The 18,908-nt window shown below is 37.4% G+C and overlaps 1 protein-coding gene across 1 annotated transcript in view; it reads right to left on the reverse strand.

Annotated features, from left to right (window-relative positions):
• Positions 1 to 1,134: 1,134 nt before the first annotated feature.
• FAM83B (family with sequence similarity 83 member B) overlaps positions 1,135 to 18,908 on the reverse strand; it is a 50,201-nt gene continuing 32,427 nt past the window's right edge. Inside the window, exons 3-5 of the mRNA XM_049819362.1 lie at positions 13,795 to 13,959; positions 5,643 to 5,767; positions 1,135 to 3,493 (exon numbers count right to left, since the gene is read on the reverse strand). Coding sequence (XP_049675319.1) covers positions 1,135 to 3,493; positions 5,643 to 5,767; positions 13,795 to 13,959 — 2,649 coding nt within the window. The remainder of the gene's footprint in view (positions 3,494 to 5,642; positions 5,768 to 13,794; positions 13,960 to 18,908) is intronic.

Consider the following 18,908-nt stretch of genomic DNA (forward strand, 5'->3'; position numbering starts at 1 on the left):
CGGCTTAGGAGAGGTGCCTTACTGTTTGATGCGGTGACTTTTACGAAACTCATTTTTAAATGCCCAATTGCTCCCAGCCTTGTAATATTCGTCCTGACATAAGGCAGCATTGCAGGGTTGAGCTTGCAATCTCCCTCATATGCCTAGTCTAAGCACTTGCAATGTTATTTAAAAAAATAGGTTATTAAAGCCAAAGTTGCAAATATATCTGGCGACATTTAAAACAGACTGTTGCATGTGAAACTCAAAAACTTACCTGAGAAATGGAAGTCCACAGACAATTTTTTTTGGAAACACCAAATAGAAAAATGTAACAAAATGCTATTTTTAGAATACATTACAGAATACTGGCATGTTATACAAATGTAATTAACCCATTGAAATTTAAAGTAGTTGTAAGTTATGTTCAAGGCACCTTTTTTATAAATAGCTTTTTTAACGTTCATTCTACATTCACACTAGTTTATCCATGTAAACAAGTCTGTGAAAACTCAGATTAAGGTCACTTTAAGATCTGTGTGCCAAATACTTCAGAAAAATATCATATTACATGGAAAATTCAATAAAGTAAGATAGATCCATCTGCTGCCCAAACAGTTCGATAGATGCTATGGGCTAAATTATTAACAAGACGAAGCCTAAAAGACATTTTCAAAAATTAGTTTAAAGATAAGTAACATGCAATGCATTAACATTTGTGTTTATCATTTGTGTACATAAATGCTGAAAAAATGCAAGCCACTATTCCTAGTGCTATCCTACTTTTAAAGGCCAATTCTTTGGAAACAGTATTATTTGAAGTTTAAAAACATCCTCCATCTTTTTTTCTCCACACTTAATCTTACAATATGCTAGTAAGTACTTTCTTCACAAGGAAAATGTATAAAATTAATCTTACAATATAAACACTATAAACAACTCCCTTGAGACATCTTCTGGACACAGAATTTCTGTAAAGACTTAAGTATCACAATTCTAGGATAAGTATGTAAAAATATGTACATTCATTCCAATGTCCTAGACCCAGGAAGAAACCCAAGTAAGCTCTACAAAAGTTGCCCATCAGTCTGGTTCAGTTAAGATTATGCTCAGCTTCACTACTCTTGCTGTATTTCAACATAATCAACAAAAGTTTTACTTGTTTTTATGTAGGAAGTTCCCAAACTTTTGCATAAATCCTCTCAGCTTATTTTCATTAGGCTGCAATGGATGGTAAGCAGTTGAGTTGTAGCTGACCATGTGATTACTCCTGCCGTAATTGTTCCCTAAGGTCTTGCTTTTGATATCTGAGAGATGTGAACTGCTGTTGGGTGCATTTCCTGCAGGTTGGTTAGCATTTTCCATCTTGCAGAACGGCTCAAAGCGGCTATAAACACGCCTTTCACTCAAACGACATCTTAGCTCCTCTTGGCGTTTTGAGCTTGCCAGCTGTGGTGTCATTGAACTTGCTCTTTGAAGAGCAGAAAGAGGGGCACTTTCGGGAGTAGTATTTGTGGTGATTTCCTTTACGTCTTGATACTGAATCTGTTCTGTATTAAACCTTGGGGTAGAGGCATCTCCTGCAGTTTCTATGAACTTACTTTCAAGGGGGCACAAGAGAGGACACTTTTTATTGCTTTCATCAGATGGAGGTTTTTGAGGTTTTGGTGACTTTGGAGACTTTGGAGACTTTGTTGGGCTCCCGGTGACATCTTCTTTACTTCTGTTCAAGCTACCTTGAGAATTTGATGATGTGTTTCTCTTTCTCCTTGGGGAAGAATCTGTCTTATTCTCAGAAATCTTTGGTTTCTGATTCTCTTCTTCAGAAACCAATGTGTCAGAACTACTACACATTCTGTAAAAGGCAGGACCTTTGTTTTTTGACAAATTTTCCTTCTTGTCTGGGGTGAGATTAAGAAGCGACCGCAGTTTCTGGGATCCTTTCTTTAGAAAACTTGGGGAATTCTTACTTTCTTTCTTTGATGTGCAATCCTTACAAGACTCCTCTTTGCTAGCTTCAGAGAGAGCAGCCATAGAGATCGCCTTGCTAGCAGTCGGGCTCTTTAGCTCCCCTTTGAGGTTCTTTTCTTCCTGTGGCAAGTGGTTGGTCACACTGTGCAAACTTTTAGAGCTCTTCAGTGTATCTTCTGGAAGTTTTGGACTAACTGGCTCCTTAAGTCTATGCCTAGTCAGTGTGCTGTAAACGTAACTGGATGCATGTTTGTTGGCACCAGGGTCTAATATGGACTTTGAATTAAACATGGGAAAACTTCTCCTTTTTAGCATATTTTCATTTTGAAGGTTCTTCAAATTTTCTGCATGTTTGTCTGCACGCAGTGTTGTGTACAAGTAGAGAGACGAGTCGCCGGTTGCATTTGAATTTACACTAGGTTTTGTGTTGTCTGCAATATGAATTCTGTGGTTTTTTGGTGCATCTGATTTAACTGGGACGTTTGTGCTAAGCTCTTCTAAAATATTACCTGTTCCATTTTCCACACTTGGAGCATGATTAGATGTCCCTTTAGGTGTTGCACTTCCCTCTGACCCAATTATAGTTGAATTTGAAGAACTTGCACAGCTGCTTACTTCCTGCTGTTCAGGTAAAGTTGGCTGAAACACCAATGATGATCGTAAGCGAGAATGAGAATACAGCGCATGAGTTTTAATATTTTCAGCTGTGTCATAGCTATCATATCTGTCACCCAAGGCTGAGCCATTAGACTCTACTGGATAATCTGATTGATCATTCAAATATGACTTAATTCGCCAGTTACGTAGGAATGATTTAGTTGTGTGTTCGAGGGTTGGCATCCTTTGCTGCAGATGGCGGATATGATTATCTGTCCCATTAAAAGACCTCCGTACAATTGAGTTTCTCTCTGCAAGATTTACCTTTGGTCGTGAAAACTGATCGGCAAAACTTTGCTGGGGTGTATTGTAGTTATTTGCATATCCTCCTCGTAATGAAGAAACGATACTAAGGCTATCAGATGGCATTTTCCAAGTATTTGATGGATTGTTGGCTCTATTAATAGCTCTGTTGAGCAATAGGTAAGGTGTCCTTTCTGGCTTCTCCCCAGCATAACTATGTCTCTTCCAGTGCTCATTTTTTTCACTGGGTTGATACTGCTGGATTGGATTTTGCATATTAAAACCTGGATGAAATGGTTGTTTATTATAGGCTTGATTTCTCAAGCCATATTTATCTATTTCATTTACTGCGTATCTTCCATGAGTTTTCCAACAAACAGGATCTATCTTGTGAATCTTGTCTTGCCTACCAAAAAGGTTTCTTTGGCTAGAAACTGAAGCCAAGGAAGACACTGAGTGTTGGTATGTATCATTATCCCAGAGTGTCCTGCGACTGTTTACCCGCACTAATTCTGGGGCAAATGAACTAGGAACAGAAGAACGGGCGTATAGTGTCCTGAACTCTTCATCAAAGGATTCAACCAGCTGTCCTGTGATAACTTGAACCATACTGAGGTTGGTTTTTTCAAATGACCACATAAAGCTGAAAGAAGAACAAAATGACCATTAGAAACAGTTCTTTTGAATTAAAGTATTACACTGGTCCTTCTTGATAAGAAAGTTTTCACATAAACCTGGGTTTCGCACAAATACTTTCTAAATAAATAAATAAATTGTGGGCATGATTCATGTAATTTGGATTTGGAAGGTCTAATCTCATACCAGTCAAACTCAGCTGGAGACTTTCCACTGCTTTCAGTGGGAGCAGGAATGAGTCTATAACTACATAATTGCCCTTATAAAAAGTGGATATTGCAAAAAAGTATTCACAAATGTAGAACAGTGGAGTACAAATACCTAATGGAGCAAAATTACCTCTACAAAGACTAAGCCAGGATTGACTAGACCCACTGCATTTAGTCCTGAGTCAGAGAATATTAATGTGTGGTTATGCTGTGAAAAAAAATACATTTGAAATAATATGCAGAATTGCTTCAACAGGTCTGAATGTCCTTCACTCTAAACACATTTTCAAAAAGATGCACCTCAGATTTGTTAAAAAGTTTACATTTTCTACTATGCACACCAGATTGGATAAAACATTTCTTTTAATTCCAATGGTGACATTCTGATGAAGGAAATGTTCTCCTTTTCTACTCTACTTAGAAAAGCTGAATGAACACAGGTTCAAAACTAAGTAGCTACAGCTACGTTACAGCTACAAAATGAGATAAAATACATTAATGTGTACATTTAGGGATTTTTCAACAAGCCTAACATCATGGTGTTGAAAGCATGAAATTTGTAGATTACAACAAAGAAAAAATCTGTTTCGCAACCCTATTTTCATGGGGAAAAAAGTGAAAAAATTAAATCAATGAACTTGTTTTATTTGCGTTTGTCTTCTGGATGTTAGAAAATAGGTTTGTATTCACATAAATAGCTTGGTGATTTCATTTTATTTATTTTGTTAGTTTTGTATTTTACAGGAAATAATAGTGTCCTGCAATTAAAATAAATCATGCCATATAAGTTTTTTCTATTAATTTTCACAATTAAGAATAATGTATTTTGTAATATTTGAATAAACCCTATAATTTGAATTGAGTTCAGAGAGCAAGAATTCAGAAAGAATCATCTTTCCTGTTATGAATCACCGGATTCTTTTACAAAGCAAGCTTAACTTCTACAGAAATTGATGATTCCAGTCCCTGTGGTGCTAGGTCTTAAAGCAGTGTTATTTTTCAAGGTGAAATGAGAAAAACTATCACATTCTCACAGACTCTAACACTGTGTGTAGATGTCAAAGCAGGCAGGCTCTCCCTGGACTCTCTTACACTGATTCATTTATGAACTTGTCACTTACTTCACTACCATTTATATACATCAGTCTGAATTTGGGGCTGGCCAAGACTCAGAGGAAATAAAAAGCCAGATTTTTGAAAGCTTACAGTGGTGGTAGTCTATGAAAGTCAGTGGCTGTGGATGTGGCACCTTGGCTATATGCTGGCAGAAATTAATTCAGTAGGCCAAAGGAGACAAGTGTAGCATGAAAAGAAGGAAAATATTTAATAATGTGTGAGATAAAACTGTCCCTGCTTTAACTTAGTTTTTTTCCAGCTCTGCAAAGCTGTAAGTTCTTTCAGCCTATGCTTCACACACATACACTGGAAATAAAATGGAAAGTGGAATAAAGAAACTTAGTCAAATATGAAGAGAGACTATGTCAACTTAACTTGGGCAATTCTGAATTTGACCATGATACACTACAGAGTGCCACAGAATAAGTCTAAGTTAGCTTTAGAAGATTATTGTGAGAAGGAACTACCCAAGAGAGCTTATGAAATAATTTTGGCAGCCTTTTCTGGAGTGAATGTTAAACAAGAATAATTCAGACAATATAAAACTAATCAGGATTTTTCTCCCTTTTTAGCAAGTCTCCAGCTGTAGCAAAAACTATATCCTTGATTTCTTATTTGTGAAAAACTAATAAAAGATCTGAAAATTTGGCTCCATGTTAGGCTAGTTAGCAATAAGTATCTATGATAACTTGTTAAATTACAGAAAAGATAATAAAATTTGCCCATGAAGTTCCCTGGAAGAATTTTCAGAAATAGAAAAAAACCAAATATGCAATAGGAGAGGTACTGAGACAACAGGTTTTCTATGGACACCTCGGTGACTGACCTTACCTGTAAGAACCATATATGACTTTCTTACAGTCAACAAGAATAAATTTTTGTTCCATTTTTCCATGGAATTTTGCTCCTGTTTTAGAATAGTAATCTTGTCCTTTTACTGTCCGTACCCTCATGTTCTGAAAAACACAATTGAAATACTTTAGTTGGTATACTATATTCCATATTTAGCATCTAGGGCTTTAAAAGACAGAGGTACAATAGAAGAGTTTTATCATTGCATATTAATAAACTCTGCAGGGAAGTAAACTCTGATCAAACTTGTACCCTAGGAACCCAAAATGGTAGGTTATTGCTTTGTCTTCAAGACTGATAAGATTCCCTGGGCCACAGAAAAAATGAAATTCCACTTTTCCATAGCCACCACTCCCAGAATGAGGTTCTGGCACAAGAAGTCTTCAACAAGAGAAGGAGGTTTTGTACTGTAAAAAAAATAATAAATCTTTCATCATCTGATGTACAATATTTAGAAGATTTCTAAGCATCTCAGCTAATCAGAGACAACATCTAAAGAGCCAGGATCACTCTTCTTTTAAAGACGGCTGCTAGATCTACAAACACAGATACCCCACTCTGAGATGATCCACTGAATGATATCACCTGGTGCCAGAATCGCTTGCAGTTTTACCACCAGTAAGATTTCTCAATCAGCTTTGCACCATGGGATCAATCACATTTCTAAATTCAGAGATGCTATCACAACAGGCATAGGTAGCACAAACTCTATACAGCAGTTAAGTTTGAATTCCATTAAGAAGCTTCATGTTTTACTCATGCAAACTCAGTAAATTGCACTGTGGAAATTTTCCATGATGGATCTCAAAAATGCGGTCAATTTTTTTCTCCCAGACTGTGGATGAAATTGATTCAGTTGAGTCAGTGTCTTTTTTTTTTTTTCTCTCTACCATCACTTGTTTTTTTAAGCTCCTAGAAATAGAATAATTCAAAAGAAGTGTTACAACACCTTCTGGACTATACTAATAAGAATTTTCAAGAAGTTCTTACATGGACGTAGGAAAAAAAATGCATTTATCAGAAACTTACAGAAAGGTATTTATTTACAGAAAAAAAGAAAATTTATATTCAACGCAAAGCAACCTACAGTATCTACCTCATGTGGCTGTGAAATACAAAATTCTTCACAAGACATAAAAATAGCTTGGAATATAGCTGTGAATGATCACAATACTTACTACAGTTTCTAGCCTTGCAATATTTGTTCTAGCAACGCTAATTTGTGCTAATTTACAAGTATTCCAGTAGGAGTGAAATCCATAGTTCAGCATTGGCAGTAGGAAAACAGAGTCTATATGACTATTACATAGACTGTATATATGGAAATAGTGGAAGACTTGTGAATACAGAGGAATGTCTTGCTTCATGGGACTGCTACAAGGACAGGCTGAAAATCACAGCAGACGTGCTCTGTAAAGGCCAGATACAGATGGATTGGGGCTGTTCATGAGGCAAAATGGATAAGACTGTGTAGAGGGTAAATACAGCAAAATCAGGGGGATAAAATGAATAGAACAGAATAGAATAGAATAGAATAGAATATTTCAGTTGGAAGGGACCTACAATCATCATCTAGTTCAACTGCCTGACCACTTCAGGTCTGATCAAAAGTTAAAGCATATTATGATGGGCATTGTCCAAATGCCTTCTAAACATTGACAGGCATCGACCACCTCTCTAGGAAGTCTGTTCCAGTGTCTGACCACTCTCTTGGTAAACAAATGCTTCTACATTTCCAGTCTAAACCTCCCCCGGTGCAGCTTTGAACCATTCCCATGTGCCCTATTGCTGGATTCCAGGGAGAAGACTCCCTCCCCATTTCCACTCCTCGGAAAGCTGTAGAGATGTTTAAACTTACAAAAGTATTTAAGACTACAGCCTATAAAGTATGACCGAGTTTGCTATACAGTTACATAAAACTTTATGTCTATGGGACCACTTACACATTTACGTAAAAAATATTAAGTTCTAATAGATCAAGGCTGTAGGAGTTTTAATGACAGTTTCTATGACAATCCAATGAACTTTGTCACTCCAAAAAAGAAAATACAAAAAATTAGGAGAAAATCTCTATGAAATGATAGCACACTTCCAAATAACACATGCTTTCGAAATCAGTATATATTTCACTGTTGGTATCTTCAAACTTTTGTCACAAGAAAAATCAAATCAAAGAAGCAAGAGTTACACTTAAAAGCTGCTGAGTTGGCAAATTACGGTTTGACTCAAGCTATCCAAGTTCTTTAAATTTTATTTATTTATTAGGTGAGTTTTTACTTAGCATTTTTGTCAAGAGGTGTTTGAACAAAAATGCAACTCAGTAAAAATGTACAAAGACAGCATTTAAAAATTACTTTTGTTTGTGACTTGTGACCTAAATGTCTTGCAAATGTGCTACAAATATAAAAGGTAAAGTTTATCTCTTAGTTAGGTAAATAGAAAAAGTATTATCTAGAAGTGCTGTAAAATTTTAAAAAGTAAAAATTTTAAAAGTGAAAAGACAGGTGGATGCTTAGGTCTATTTTCAGGGACTGCTAAGAAAGAATCAATAACAATCCAATTTACATTATTGAATGGGAGGTTAACATAATTTTGCATCTCTACCTGCTAATCACCTTTCATAATCTAGCATTGTGTCTTTCAAGTTTTCTGCACTTTGATTAGAAGTTTTCTTATCAATGAAAGTAAATTTTCCTGCTTTTCCAGTGCAGTTTTTGTTGAACTTTGAGCAAGCCAATCCCACTGAAGAAAATTACTCTTTCTCCAGCAGCTACTCAAGCTTCAAGTAAAAGTAATTAAATAAAAAGTTTTGATTTGAAAGTTAAATAGTGTGGAAAAAGTAATTCCTGAAAAAGAAAAAAAAGAAAATACCGGACTTTACCCATTCTAAAGATTATCACAATAGTAAACCCTTATTTACTATAAAATAAAATTTTGTGAATTAGTCATGAAATTTGCATTTAGTTCAATGATTGTTTTACCCAACTCTATATACCATGCAATCATTTTTGTATGTCAGATTTCTATGTAACTATATTAAATTATATTTATGTCATTATAATTTGAAAAAGGTAACTTGAGAGGCAGCTTATACCTTTTCAAATAACCCTAACAAGTAATGCTGGCCTAAAGATATGCCAGTTGAACACATCAAATCTTACTGAGATAAGGCCTGATTGGTATTGGATGGGATATCACTTGGGAATCTGGAATGCTAGAGGCACAAGCAAGGCTAATGGCTTGCAAATTACCGTACTATACAAAAAAATCCTTTGCCTTAGGTACTCCTAAATTGAAATATAACTTCAAGTAGTCATATCTAGAAAAGGAATAAAATTTACATTAAATTGCTGTTTTTTTAAAAAAAATCGTAGCCACTGCTTCCTCTGTTCTCCTTTTTCTTTTCCTCCTCTTCAGTATTATTCCTCCTGCAGTTTTTCCGTCCTGCTTCCTTAATCCTCCACTCTTTCCCTGTCTTGGTAGGTCATCCACTAACAGATGGGAACATGGCATTAGAAAGGCATGTGCCAGGGATCATGCTCACCTTTCTCACATCACACTTCCTTTTCCTCCACAGCTCATCTGGCATTCTTCACCCACTTCAAACCCGCTCTTTAGGTGCTAGGGATGCATACTTTGAATAATCGCCCCAAATACAGACAGTATTTGAGGACATATAGTAACAGTGTGTTCCACTTGGGATTAGAAGCAGTAAATATATACATACTGAATTGCAAGCCCCATTTGGTATCAAATCCTGGGCTTCACCTTCCTACTTCATTTCATCCTCAGGCTAGAGGACTCCCCTGCTAAGAGTAGCATGTCACTGATCACTGCATCGTTGTGGGTAAAGCAATAATTCATTTATGAATCCTGAGAAGAAAATCCTGAGCAAATGAGAAACCAAAAAACCCACACATAATGAAGGAACCAAGCTAGCCCAATGGGACACACAAACGTACGTAAGATCAGCCACAGTGAGTCAAACAGAAAGTCTGACTGGTCCTGTAACATGTTTATGTCAGTGACTGCTAGTGGAGGCATATGGAATAATACTTTAATCAAGAACTTGATGTTTTAGGAGGTTTTTGAAGGCAGACACAGGATCTTCTCCCCCCTCCAAAAGCAGGCTGTAGGTAGGACACTCGGGACATTTGAAACATCCAGCAGCTGCAGTTTAAGGATGGCCATCAGGGCCATCCAGTTAAATGACACCCAAATGATGAACAGGAAACAAGCTCTAACCTCTTTTTAGGTACAACTGCACCACTATCTTCCCAGAGAGAGCCACATAAGCATGATTTAAAATTTTGAAGTATAATTCAACATTACACACTTATTTTCATCAGTAAAACCCCTCCAATATGACAGATAAGTACAGTGAATATACTGGTCTCAAACATTTCATTTCAGCACTTCTTATTTGTAGAGTTTGCTTTTATTAGTGTTCAATTACTCACCCTATACTTGCTGTTCAAGAAAATGCACAAAGAAGAAAATGGATGTCTACCTAATACTTAGCCTAACAGCTTTAAAGGAAAAAACCACACATTTCTCATATTGTTCATCATTACCAATATTATTTATTAATCTGGGCCTCTCTTCTTAGTAAGAGATAATAGTTGGTGTACAAATGCTAAGTAGTTTTCAAGTTCGCTTCTATTCTAACCTCGATCTGATTCAATGACCATTGAAGACAAAACCTCAATGACTCCACTGGAATCTGGAGTCCCTTAGCACAGAAGTTTGCTCGCAGATACGACACTGTGCTGTGCACTTGTATTGAAAAACAAAATTTGACTTAGACTTGGAAGTACTAGAAAACTTTTGATGATTTTGATAATACTGGTGAGAAAAAACAGGCAGCAATCAGGTCTCACGAGCAGCTCCTACTACGCATTTAAGCATGCATATCTGGGAGTAGACTTCACAAAAGGAAAATAAAATCAATTCATTAGTGGTTCCATTTTCTCATTCCTGCAATTCATTAAAAATACTGAGAGGAGTATCAGGTGATAAACAGTTGCTGCCAGATTGCTTTCAATACCCTCCTGTAGCAAGAGGATTCTTCATTATTGCCAGAGAAGTAAAAATAGGTTTCTGCAGAGCATTGAGCCTCTGCCACGTGCCTCACCTCATATCAAATAAAACACGAAGATCTGGCATGAGCTAAGGAGCTTGACTGACTTCTTAGGCATTAAACAACATTGCCTACACTGGTACATTCTTTCTAATCCAAAATCAAGTTATTGAAGTTACTACATTGAGCATTTTGGTAGTTCTGGGGATTGTTGTCTCAGTGCTGCATTTTGCAGTGCAAATCTATTTCATAGTTAGCTGCAGCACCTGTCAGTAGTAGAAAAAAAGCATCTGTCGAAAAATTTAGCTATTAGTTTTTGAAAAATCACTGCAAAAAAGTCAGAATCTGTAATGACTCCTCATCTTTCTATGCAAAGGAATTACTGACTGAACAACAGGTCAGACTGGAGAAAAAGTTAATCAAAAGAAGCTTAGATAGAGACAAGAAGAAAAGAGATATTAATTAATGGGGAAAAATGTAGGACAGTCAGGAAACAGACAAATGAAAGTGGGGAAAGAGAAATAAGAAAGTATAAAAAAGGAATTGTTTATTTGTGTTGAGTTCCACTGGTGACTTTAAGGTGAACATTAAGTAAAAACCAACCCACAAGAAGAAATGCTGTGGGGAAGACTGAAGAAGCTCCTAGCAGACCCCTGATTTCATATTCTCCTATACAGAATCCACATAACAATCACAGAATATATAGTCACTCAATTTTTTCAGTTATATCTTTCAATGAAGAGGGAAACATGTCCTGATCAGACTACAGATGAGAAAAAATGTCTGCACAGACATTTAATGTAGATTTATGAATAAAATCCTCTTTTTTTTTCCATACAGACTACTGACTACTTCTAAATCTGAATTTAAAAATGCAGTCTCGCTTATCACTGCATCTCATTTTTTACTGACCCAAAGGAAGAGAAAAAGAGCCAGAGAAGACGTTGAGTCAGAAGTTTTATAGACGCTCCTCATCAGGAGTGCATGGCATGAGGAGTGTCTGCCATACTCCTGCAAGACTGAACCACATCATGCCAGAGAATAACAAGACCAGTGCTGCTGGTGCTACAGCCTGAGGAAAAGAAACAGATCCATACGAACAGAAGGGGAGGACCAAAACCCAAGAGCACAAAAAGTTAAAGATGGTTTGTTTTTTGTGAACCTTGAGGCAATGGGAGAAAAAGAAAGGGAGACAACTTCTCCAAAGTACTGACTGTTCTTCCATAGTCACCGGCAGTTTCTCTTCATCCTCAAGAAAGGCACCGGAGAATTACTGTGGGAGTAGTAAGCTTCTATTCCCAGAGCAACTGGGAGTAGCACTTGGATGAGAAGACCATTAATTTGAACAGCTTTATTACAAGCTAAACTGGAAACTCGGCACACAACTCTCTTTGGCATATATTTTTCATTTTCTGATAAACTTGAAGTATTTTAAGTAAACCTTGCAGAGTAAAGATGAATTTTTTACTTCTCCCATCATTACGAAACAGAAACACATAATACATAATGTCACTTTGGAGGCCAAGTCTAAACTCTCCAATCCACACTAATCCATACAAAATCCACTCTAATGTATGTACATTAATTCTTTCCACCGCAGTATAAATGCCTGTAGGTCTATAAACCATATTAAAAGACAACCTTGAACCCACCCAAAAGAAGTCAAGCTTTCGAAACAGCTGTAGATACACATGCACAGAATTAATCTGAAAATGCATACTATGGCATTTTTTGAGGTATCACTTGAAATACATGCTCCTAATTTATTTTGGGAGGATAAAACTCATGCCATAAAAAGACATACACCATTTTTTGCAACCTCTATGGCATAGTTAACCCAGGTAATCAGCGAATGGTGGTATCTCAAGTTCCAGAGTGTGGAAATATTGCCAAATGCTGACTTCATGAAGGCAATCATGACCAGTGTTGACAGACCCACAACACATTTTTAATATTTTCTTTCCAAAAGTTCCCCTAGCTCTGTTTATTAGGCCACCAGAGGGCAATCCCACACACATACACAAGAATCAGGCATGGAAAGTGGTGTGGGAATACTTCTAAGGACCTAAGTCAACACTCCAGAGCAAAAAGTGGTATAAAATACAGGTTTGCTCCAAAATTCTAACAAAAAGCCTTCTTTATCCTCACAAATACACCACACCTCTATCTGATTTTTGGTCTGGGTTCTTAAAATGCATGCTGCTAAGAAGAGTTTTCATATTATTTTTGCCAGGAGCAAACACAGCCTAACTAGCTACAGAAACAAGGAATTGCAAATGGAACTATATGAAAAGTTCAGCCAAGGCTGTGCTAAGAGCTTTGCAAAGAAACTCTGGCAATGTCCTTGGAACTTCTTCAGTGCTAGTACAGTAAATCTGGAAGTATTTATGAACCATTTACATTAGTTCAGTGCAGCTCATGGTTTGTATTCTATTCCCTGTTAAATATTAGGGTGACACAGGACATCTTGTGAAAAATGTAAACATTAGTCTTGTTATCTTTCTTAGAGGATGAAATTATGTATTTCATGTATAAAAATAACACTCTCTAAAACATGATGCAGATATGATAATACATATTTCATGATAATACATGATAATACAGATTTCAGGAAAACAGTAATAAAATAGAATCTTGGGTCTTTTAAAGTATTATAATAGATAATAACTTTAAAGAAAAAGCTCATAAAATGAAGTGTGCTTTATGACTCTGTTTGCAGGCTGCTTTAAGAGAAAGCAAAAAGAATTTAAGTTTTCCAAAATGTAGTATTCCTAAATATATAAGAATGGAAAATTATTTTACAAATAACATATGAAAAATTATGTCATTCTATCAAATACTCTCGTTTTGACACATGAAAAATGCAACAGTCTTTCTAAAGGGAAAAACATTTGTAGAGAAGGTTCTGCTGGGAGCTTACCTAATTTATACCTCTTAGTGAATTTGAAAAAGCAGTATTTGATAATCACTTTTTGAATAATATTCCCTTTTCAGTAGGCTGTGGAAGAATGAGTAGTGAATGTTCATGAACAGGAACACAGGAAGCCTTACCCTGAGCCTCTGAACTTGACAGCCTTGTTTCTCCGTCATTTTCAGAAAGTGACTGAAGTTTGACTCATCAAGCAGGAGATACACTGCAATCCCTCTAGTAGATGCCTCCACAATTTCTCTAAAGATATCCACATCTGTAAACATATCCATAACAATGGCAATGACCTGAATAAAACAGAAAAGACACAAATTATTGTGTTGTATAAAAATATATTTAAAACTCTTCACTGAAGCTTGCACTGGGCAGCTAACACACAAATATTTTTTACACATCAAAAAGGTACAATTTTTCCATGTGGTACCACTTCACCTGGAAGGCTTTTCAAGACCACTGGATCTTCTTTTTGAGAAGTCAGGTGATTGCTTGTGTGACATGTGTCACTGGTTTGGGTTTGTGTGGTGGGGTTTTGGTAGCGGGGCAGGGGCTGCAGGGCCGGCTCCTGTGAGAAGCTGCCAGAAGCTTCCCCGGCTCCAAGTCGGACCCGCCGCTGGCCCAGGCCGAGCCCGTCAGTGACGGCGGTAGCGCTGCTGGGAGAACAGAGTTCAGAAGGGGAACAAACCTGCAGGGAGTGAGGGGATCGGAACGGGAGAGGAACCCCTGTGCAGATCCCGAGGGGAGTGAGGAAGGAGGGGAGGAGGAGCGGGGCAGAGAGGAGCCCACGCCGGAGCAGGGGGATGGATGCCCCCCAAGATGGCCGCCGCTCCCTGGGAGAGCCCGCACTGGAGCAGGCTGTGCCTGGAGGACTGCAGCCCGCGGGAAGGACCCACGGTGGAGAAGTTCGTGAAGGACTGTCTCCCATGGGAGGGACCCCCTGGTGGAGCAGGGGCCGAGTGCGGAATCCTCCCCCTGAGGAGGAAGGAGCGGCAGAGACAAGGGGTGAGGAACTGACCCCAACCCCCATTCCCCGTCCCCCTGCGCCGCCGGGGGGAGGAGGGAGAAAAAAACAGGAGTGGGGTTGAGCTGGGAAGGAGAGAGGGGTGGGGGGAAGGTGTTCTGAGGTTTGGGTTTACTTCTCATTATCCTTGTTTTGATTTGATTGGTAGCAAATTAAATTGATTTTGTTTCTTCCCCAAGTTGAGACTGCCTTTTGCCTGTGAGCATAAGTCGTGAGTGATCCCTCCCTGTCCTTGTCTTGACCCATGATCTTTTCTTTATATTTTCTCCTCCTCATCCCACCGGGGCCAGTGGGGAGGAGTGAATGAGCGGCTTCGTGGTGCTTTGTTACCAGCTGGGCTTAAACCATGACAGTCACAAGTACCAAAGTCTGGCAGAAAGTTGTGTTGTGGGTGTGCGTAGCAATTGGTTATACGAGGAAAAGGGGAAACAGCAATATGAATACAGTGGAAAAAATTAAACCATCATAATATAAGTGCAGTGTACATTTTTGTACAAGGGGCTTGTTCATCTTTCACCACCTTCTCTAAAGCTAAAGGCTCAAGAGCTTGAAGGAGTCGATAATGAGACATTGAAGAGCTGGAGGAGTTGAGGACTTCAGAATCCCTAATGATTCAGTACTCTTACTGGGATGAAACTTCCTCAGCTGGTGAGAGTTTGGTTCAAGAAGATTAGAGTGCTGAACACCAGCTACTGATGCCCTTCAACCTACGGGGATAAAGTAAGTATTTCTGATTGGGAAAAGCAATGTCCTGCTAATGGTGTTTTGGAGATTATATACTACTGACATATCATTAGCAATTTGGGAAGAACTAGTATTGAAGCGTTAGAGGAAATTAACAGAGGGAGAGCATGTATCTGTTTAATTTTTAAAGATAATATTCCCATCCACTAAAATCTTCATGAAAAGTTCCAGTGAAATGCCTCAGGTACAAATTCAAATCAAACAAAACCTTTCACAGGTATCAGAGAAGGCTTGATAGTGAACATGCTTTATGATTTTCACTAATCTTTAAACTACCTGTACCTCAACTTCAGCGGTGTATTTGTTAAGTTACAATCACTCATGTTACTCTGGAACAGAAACATTTACCTCAATCACAAAATGTGGCAGATGCTACTGCACCCACCTAGGTAAAAGTTCTGTCTCCAGTCAGTCATCTGAATTAACTTTTTTGAATCCCACCTGCTTAGAACTAAAAGACCCACTTATGCCAAATGTACTTAAAATACTAGAAATATTAATCAGAGCTGAGATACAAAAAAAAAAAAAACCCAAAACAACGTCAGCTCCTGAAGTAGTAAAAATGAAAGGACTTGGACTTAACATAACATGTCACTTGGTAATAAAAACTCTTTACAAATCCACCAGAGAGGAACTGCATAGCATGAAATAATTCAAATTTTTCAAAAATCTTAGGTAATATGCCCACGTACTACCTCATTCATTTTACTGACTATTTGAAAATAAAACCTAAATGTGATTTTTAACAGTACAAATTTCTTTATCTAAATTTGAAAGGAAAGACTGAAAACCACAAAAGTTTATCTTGACACTAAGGGCCTCGTCACGTTCAGACTGCACCTTCTGCTTGGTCTTGTTTCTGAGATACACAATGATAAATGAACATGGCGACTCTATTTATTCATCTGTCTTGTTTCACTTACGTCTGAGCAGAAATCTGCCAAGACAGATCAAGTGTGTTAAGAAAAAGACCAAAGAAGAAAGTCTGTTCTCAAATTGTTCTGTTTCACTACCTGTGTCCTTCTCCCTCTGAACTCCCTAATTTCTTCTTAACCTTTCCTTTTCTTCAGATCTTTTAGAAATAGGTGCTCATTACATTCAAGGATCTATTTAAATGTAAGAGAGAAATCCTGAATGGGTTCATTAGTGTACACTGACATGAATACATGAAATATTCAAAATCAACAGTACAGCCTGCAAAAATCATTCTAACATTTTCCTATGGCAGATATCTATGATGCTAATTTGTTTGCAGCATCTGTGGTCGCAAAGACTAATATACTGGAAATATACAGAAAAACCACGAATGAATAATAAAAACTAAAAACCAACACTGCCTAGAATGGCCATATCTATCTTCATGAAGAGGGGAGGAGAGTAACAAATACATAGGCAAGGAGGCCAGTAACTTGGTGGCATGAGAGGGATGCATGTGCACTACTATGCAGGTACATCGTAATGTGGGAATGAACAGGGAAACCCTCTTTGTCTTCACTAGTAGAATTGTTCTTAAACCATTTAGTGTTCCACAATGCATCAAAGTAGTCTTGCAAGAAAAAGTAGGTTTCACTTCCAGAGTAGGAATAGGGATTACATTTTGAAACCTAAAGCTTGTGCTACCTGAAAAATCCTCACCAGATTTAAGGACATGTATGCAAAGCCACAGTCGTGATCTGACAACCAACTGGACATCCAGTTTTGCATTCCCTGGTGACCAAAGATGACTCCTATTGTATGCCCTCATTAGCCCGCCCATTCACTCTTAGAAACACTCAATTAATCTAGTCAACACAAACATAATTAGGCTTGATCGCTGGAGGAAGTAGAGTGCAAAATTTGAACAATGCATATGAAAAACATGCATAAGTAAAAAGTCATTTACAGTGATAAGGTCATTTCTGTATACTGATTTCTATAAATCAGACTAGTAGTTTGATCATAAACTATAGATTTGGATGCAGAAAGAGTGGATTCCACAAAAGTCACAGAATATTCTGACTTTTAAATGTATTAAACTTTTTTTTTTCAGGGGCTGCGGGGGTACATTTCCCCATACATTTGCCTACTTTGCAGCAGAAGGGAGTATTGAGCTTGGGGAATGAAAAAGCCAATACGGTATTCAGGGTCCCAAGTTTTGATGGATTAAGGAGACCAAGACTAGGAAGTTACTTCAAAAGAGGTATTCTGTAATGTGTATCTACCTTTAATTAAAGATGTAACAACAGCTGCAGGATTAGTTAGTTGCTGCATCACTGTGGAAGAAAGATTTCACTACTGTGGTTTTACATTTGTTTTTGCAATTGTAGAACTAATTTCCACCCTGATACTTATAAAAAGAAGCCACGTAACAGTGAAATCCACCAAGGAAGAAAAATGGATGGAATTCAAAGTGCAGAAAATAGGTCAGAAAATTGCCTGTTCCACAAATTCTGTTTCTTTTGGGTATAATAACACTATCCTGTGTCAAGACAATCCCCCAAGGCAGAACACTCCAGTGTCGTACAGTAGGCTTCATTATAAACTGCCATTTTCTTTCCAAAGCGTATTTGTTTTCCAAAATGCAGAGGTCTTTTCAAAAGCAAGCACCACTGTTTTTATAGGAAATACAAAGGCCATCCAACCATGCAGGGGACACTGGATGGGTGCAGCAGTTTTCTCCTGAGAGCACCAGAATTCTGGAAGAACTTTCCAAACTTTGAGAAACTGATTATCACCGTGATCAAAAATAACCCTCAGCTGGGAATAATTAAACATTTTACAATTTCAAGGAGGAGAAAATAGTTGGCAGAATAGATACTTCCTGTGCATAATATCAGGTAACACTGATATTATGCACAGCAAGAGTGAATTACCACCACCTGATTTGGTATTAGATAGAAGATATCAGTGATCAACTAAAGTGAAGACAGTGCAGAAGAAATTTTTTATACTAGTCCTGTCCCCCAAAATGAAATTTAAATAATCTTAGATTGTTGCTACGAATCTTTTCATCTTATCTAACAATTCTTTTTTTTAAAGTGGTGAATGCTTTTTAAGGTTAAAATTTGGTTTCAGTGGCATCCTTACAGAAGAAGAAAATTTGCTGAAGTCAATAAGAACAAAATTACTCCTAGTAAAGCCGATAGTTTTATCAATTTAAATGAAGGCACCAGTAGAGCCATATTCTATTATTCTTACTACTGTCTTGACACTAAGACTATGGTTTGCAATAGAACAGTAAAGCTTCACACATTACTTTAACATTTTAGAAACATTTAAGTATAGGCAGAAAAGTATAATTTTGTTGAGTAGCACTATTTCTATGCAAGAATTTTAAAACACTTTTTTTTTTTTTTTTGGTAAGTTGATGTATTTTATTTAATTTGCACAGTATTGAGTAAAGTAACATTTTAAAACTCATTATCTCTAAACTATCAAATCATTTTAATACCAAGTTTTTTCATTCTTTAAAAGTCTTTAATAATCCCCAAGTTC

The sequence above is a fragment of the Accipiter gentilis genome, chromosome 16 (assembly GCF_929443795.1).
Source record: "Accipiter gentilis chromosome 16, bAccGen1.1, whole genome shotgun sequence".
Taxonomy (NCBI): domain Eukaryota; kingdom Metazoa; phylum Chordata; class Aves; order Accipitriformes; family Accipitridae; genus Astur; species Astur gentilis.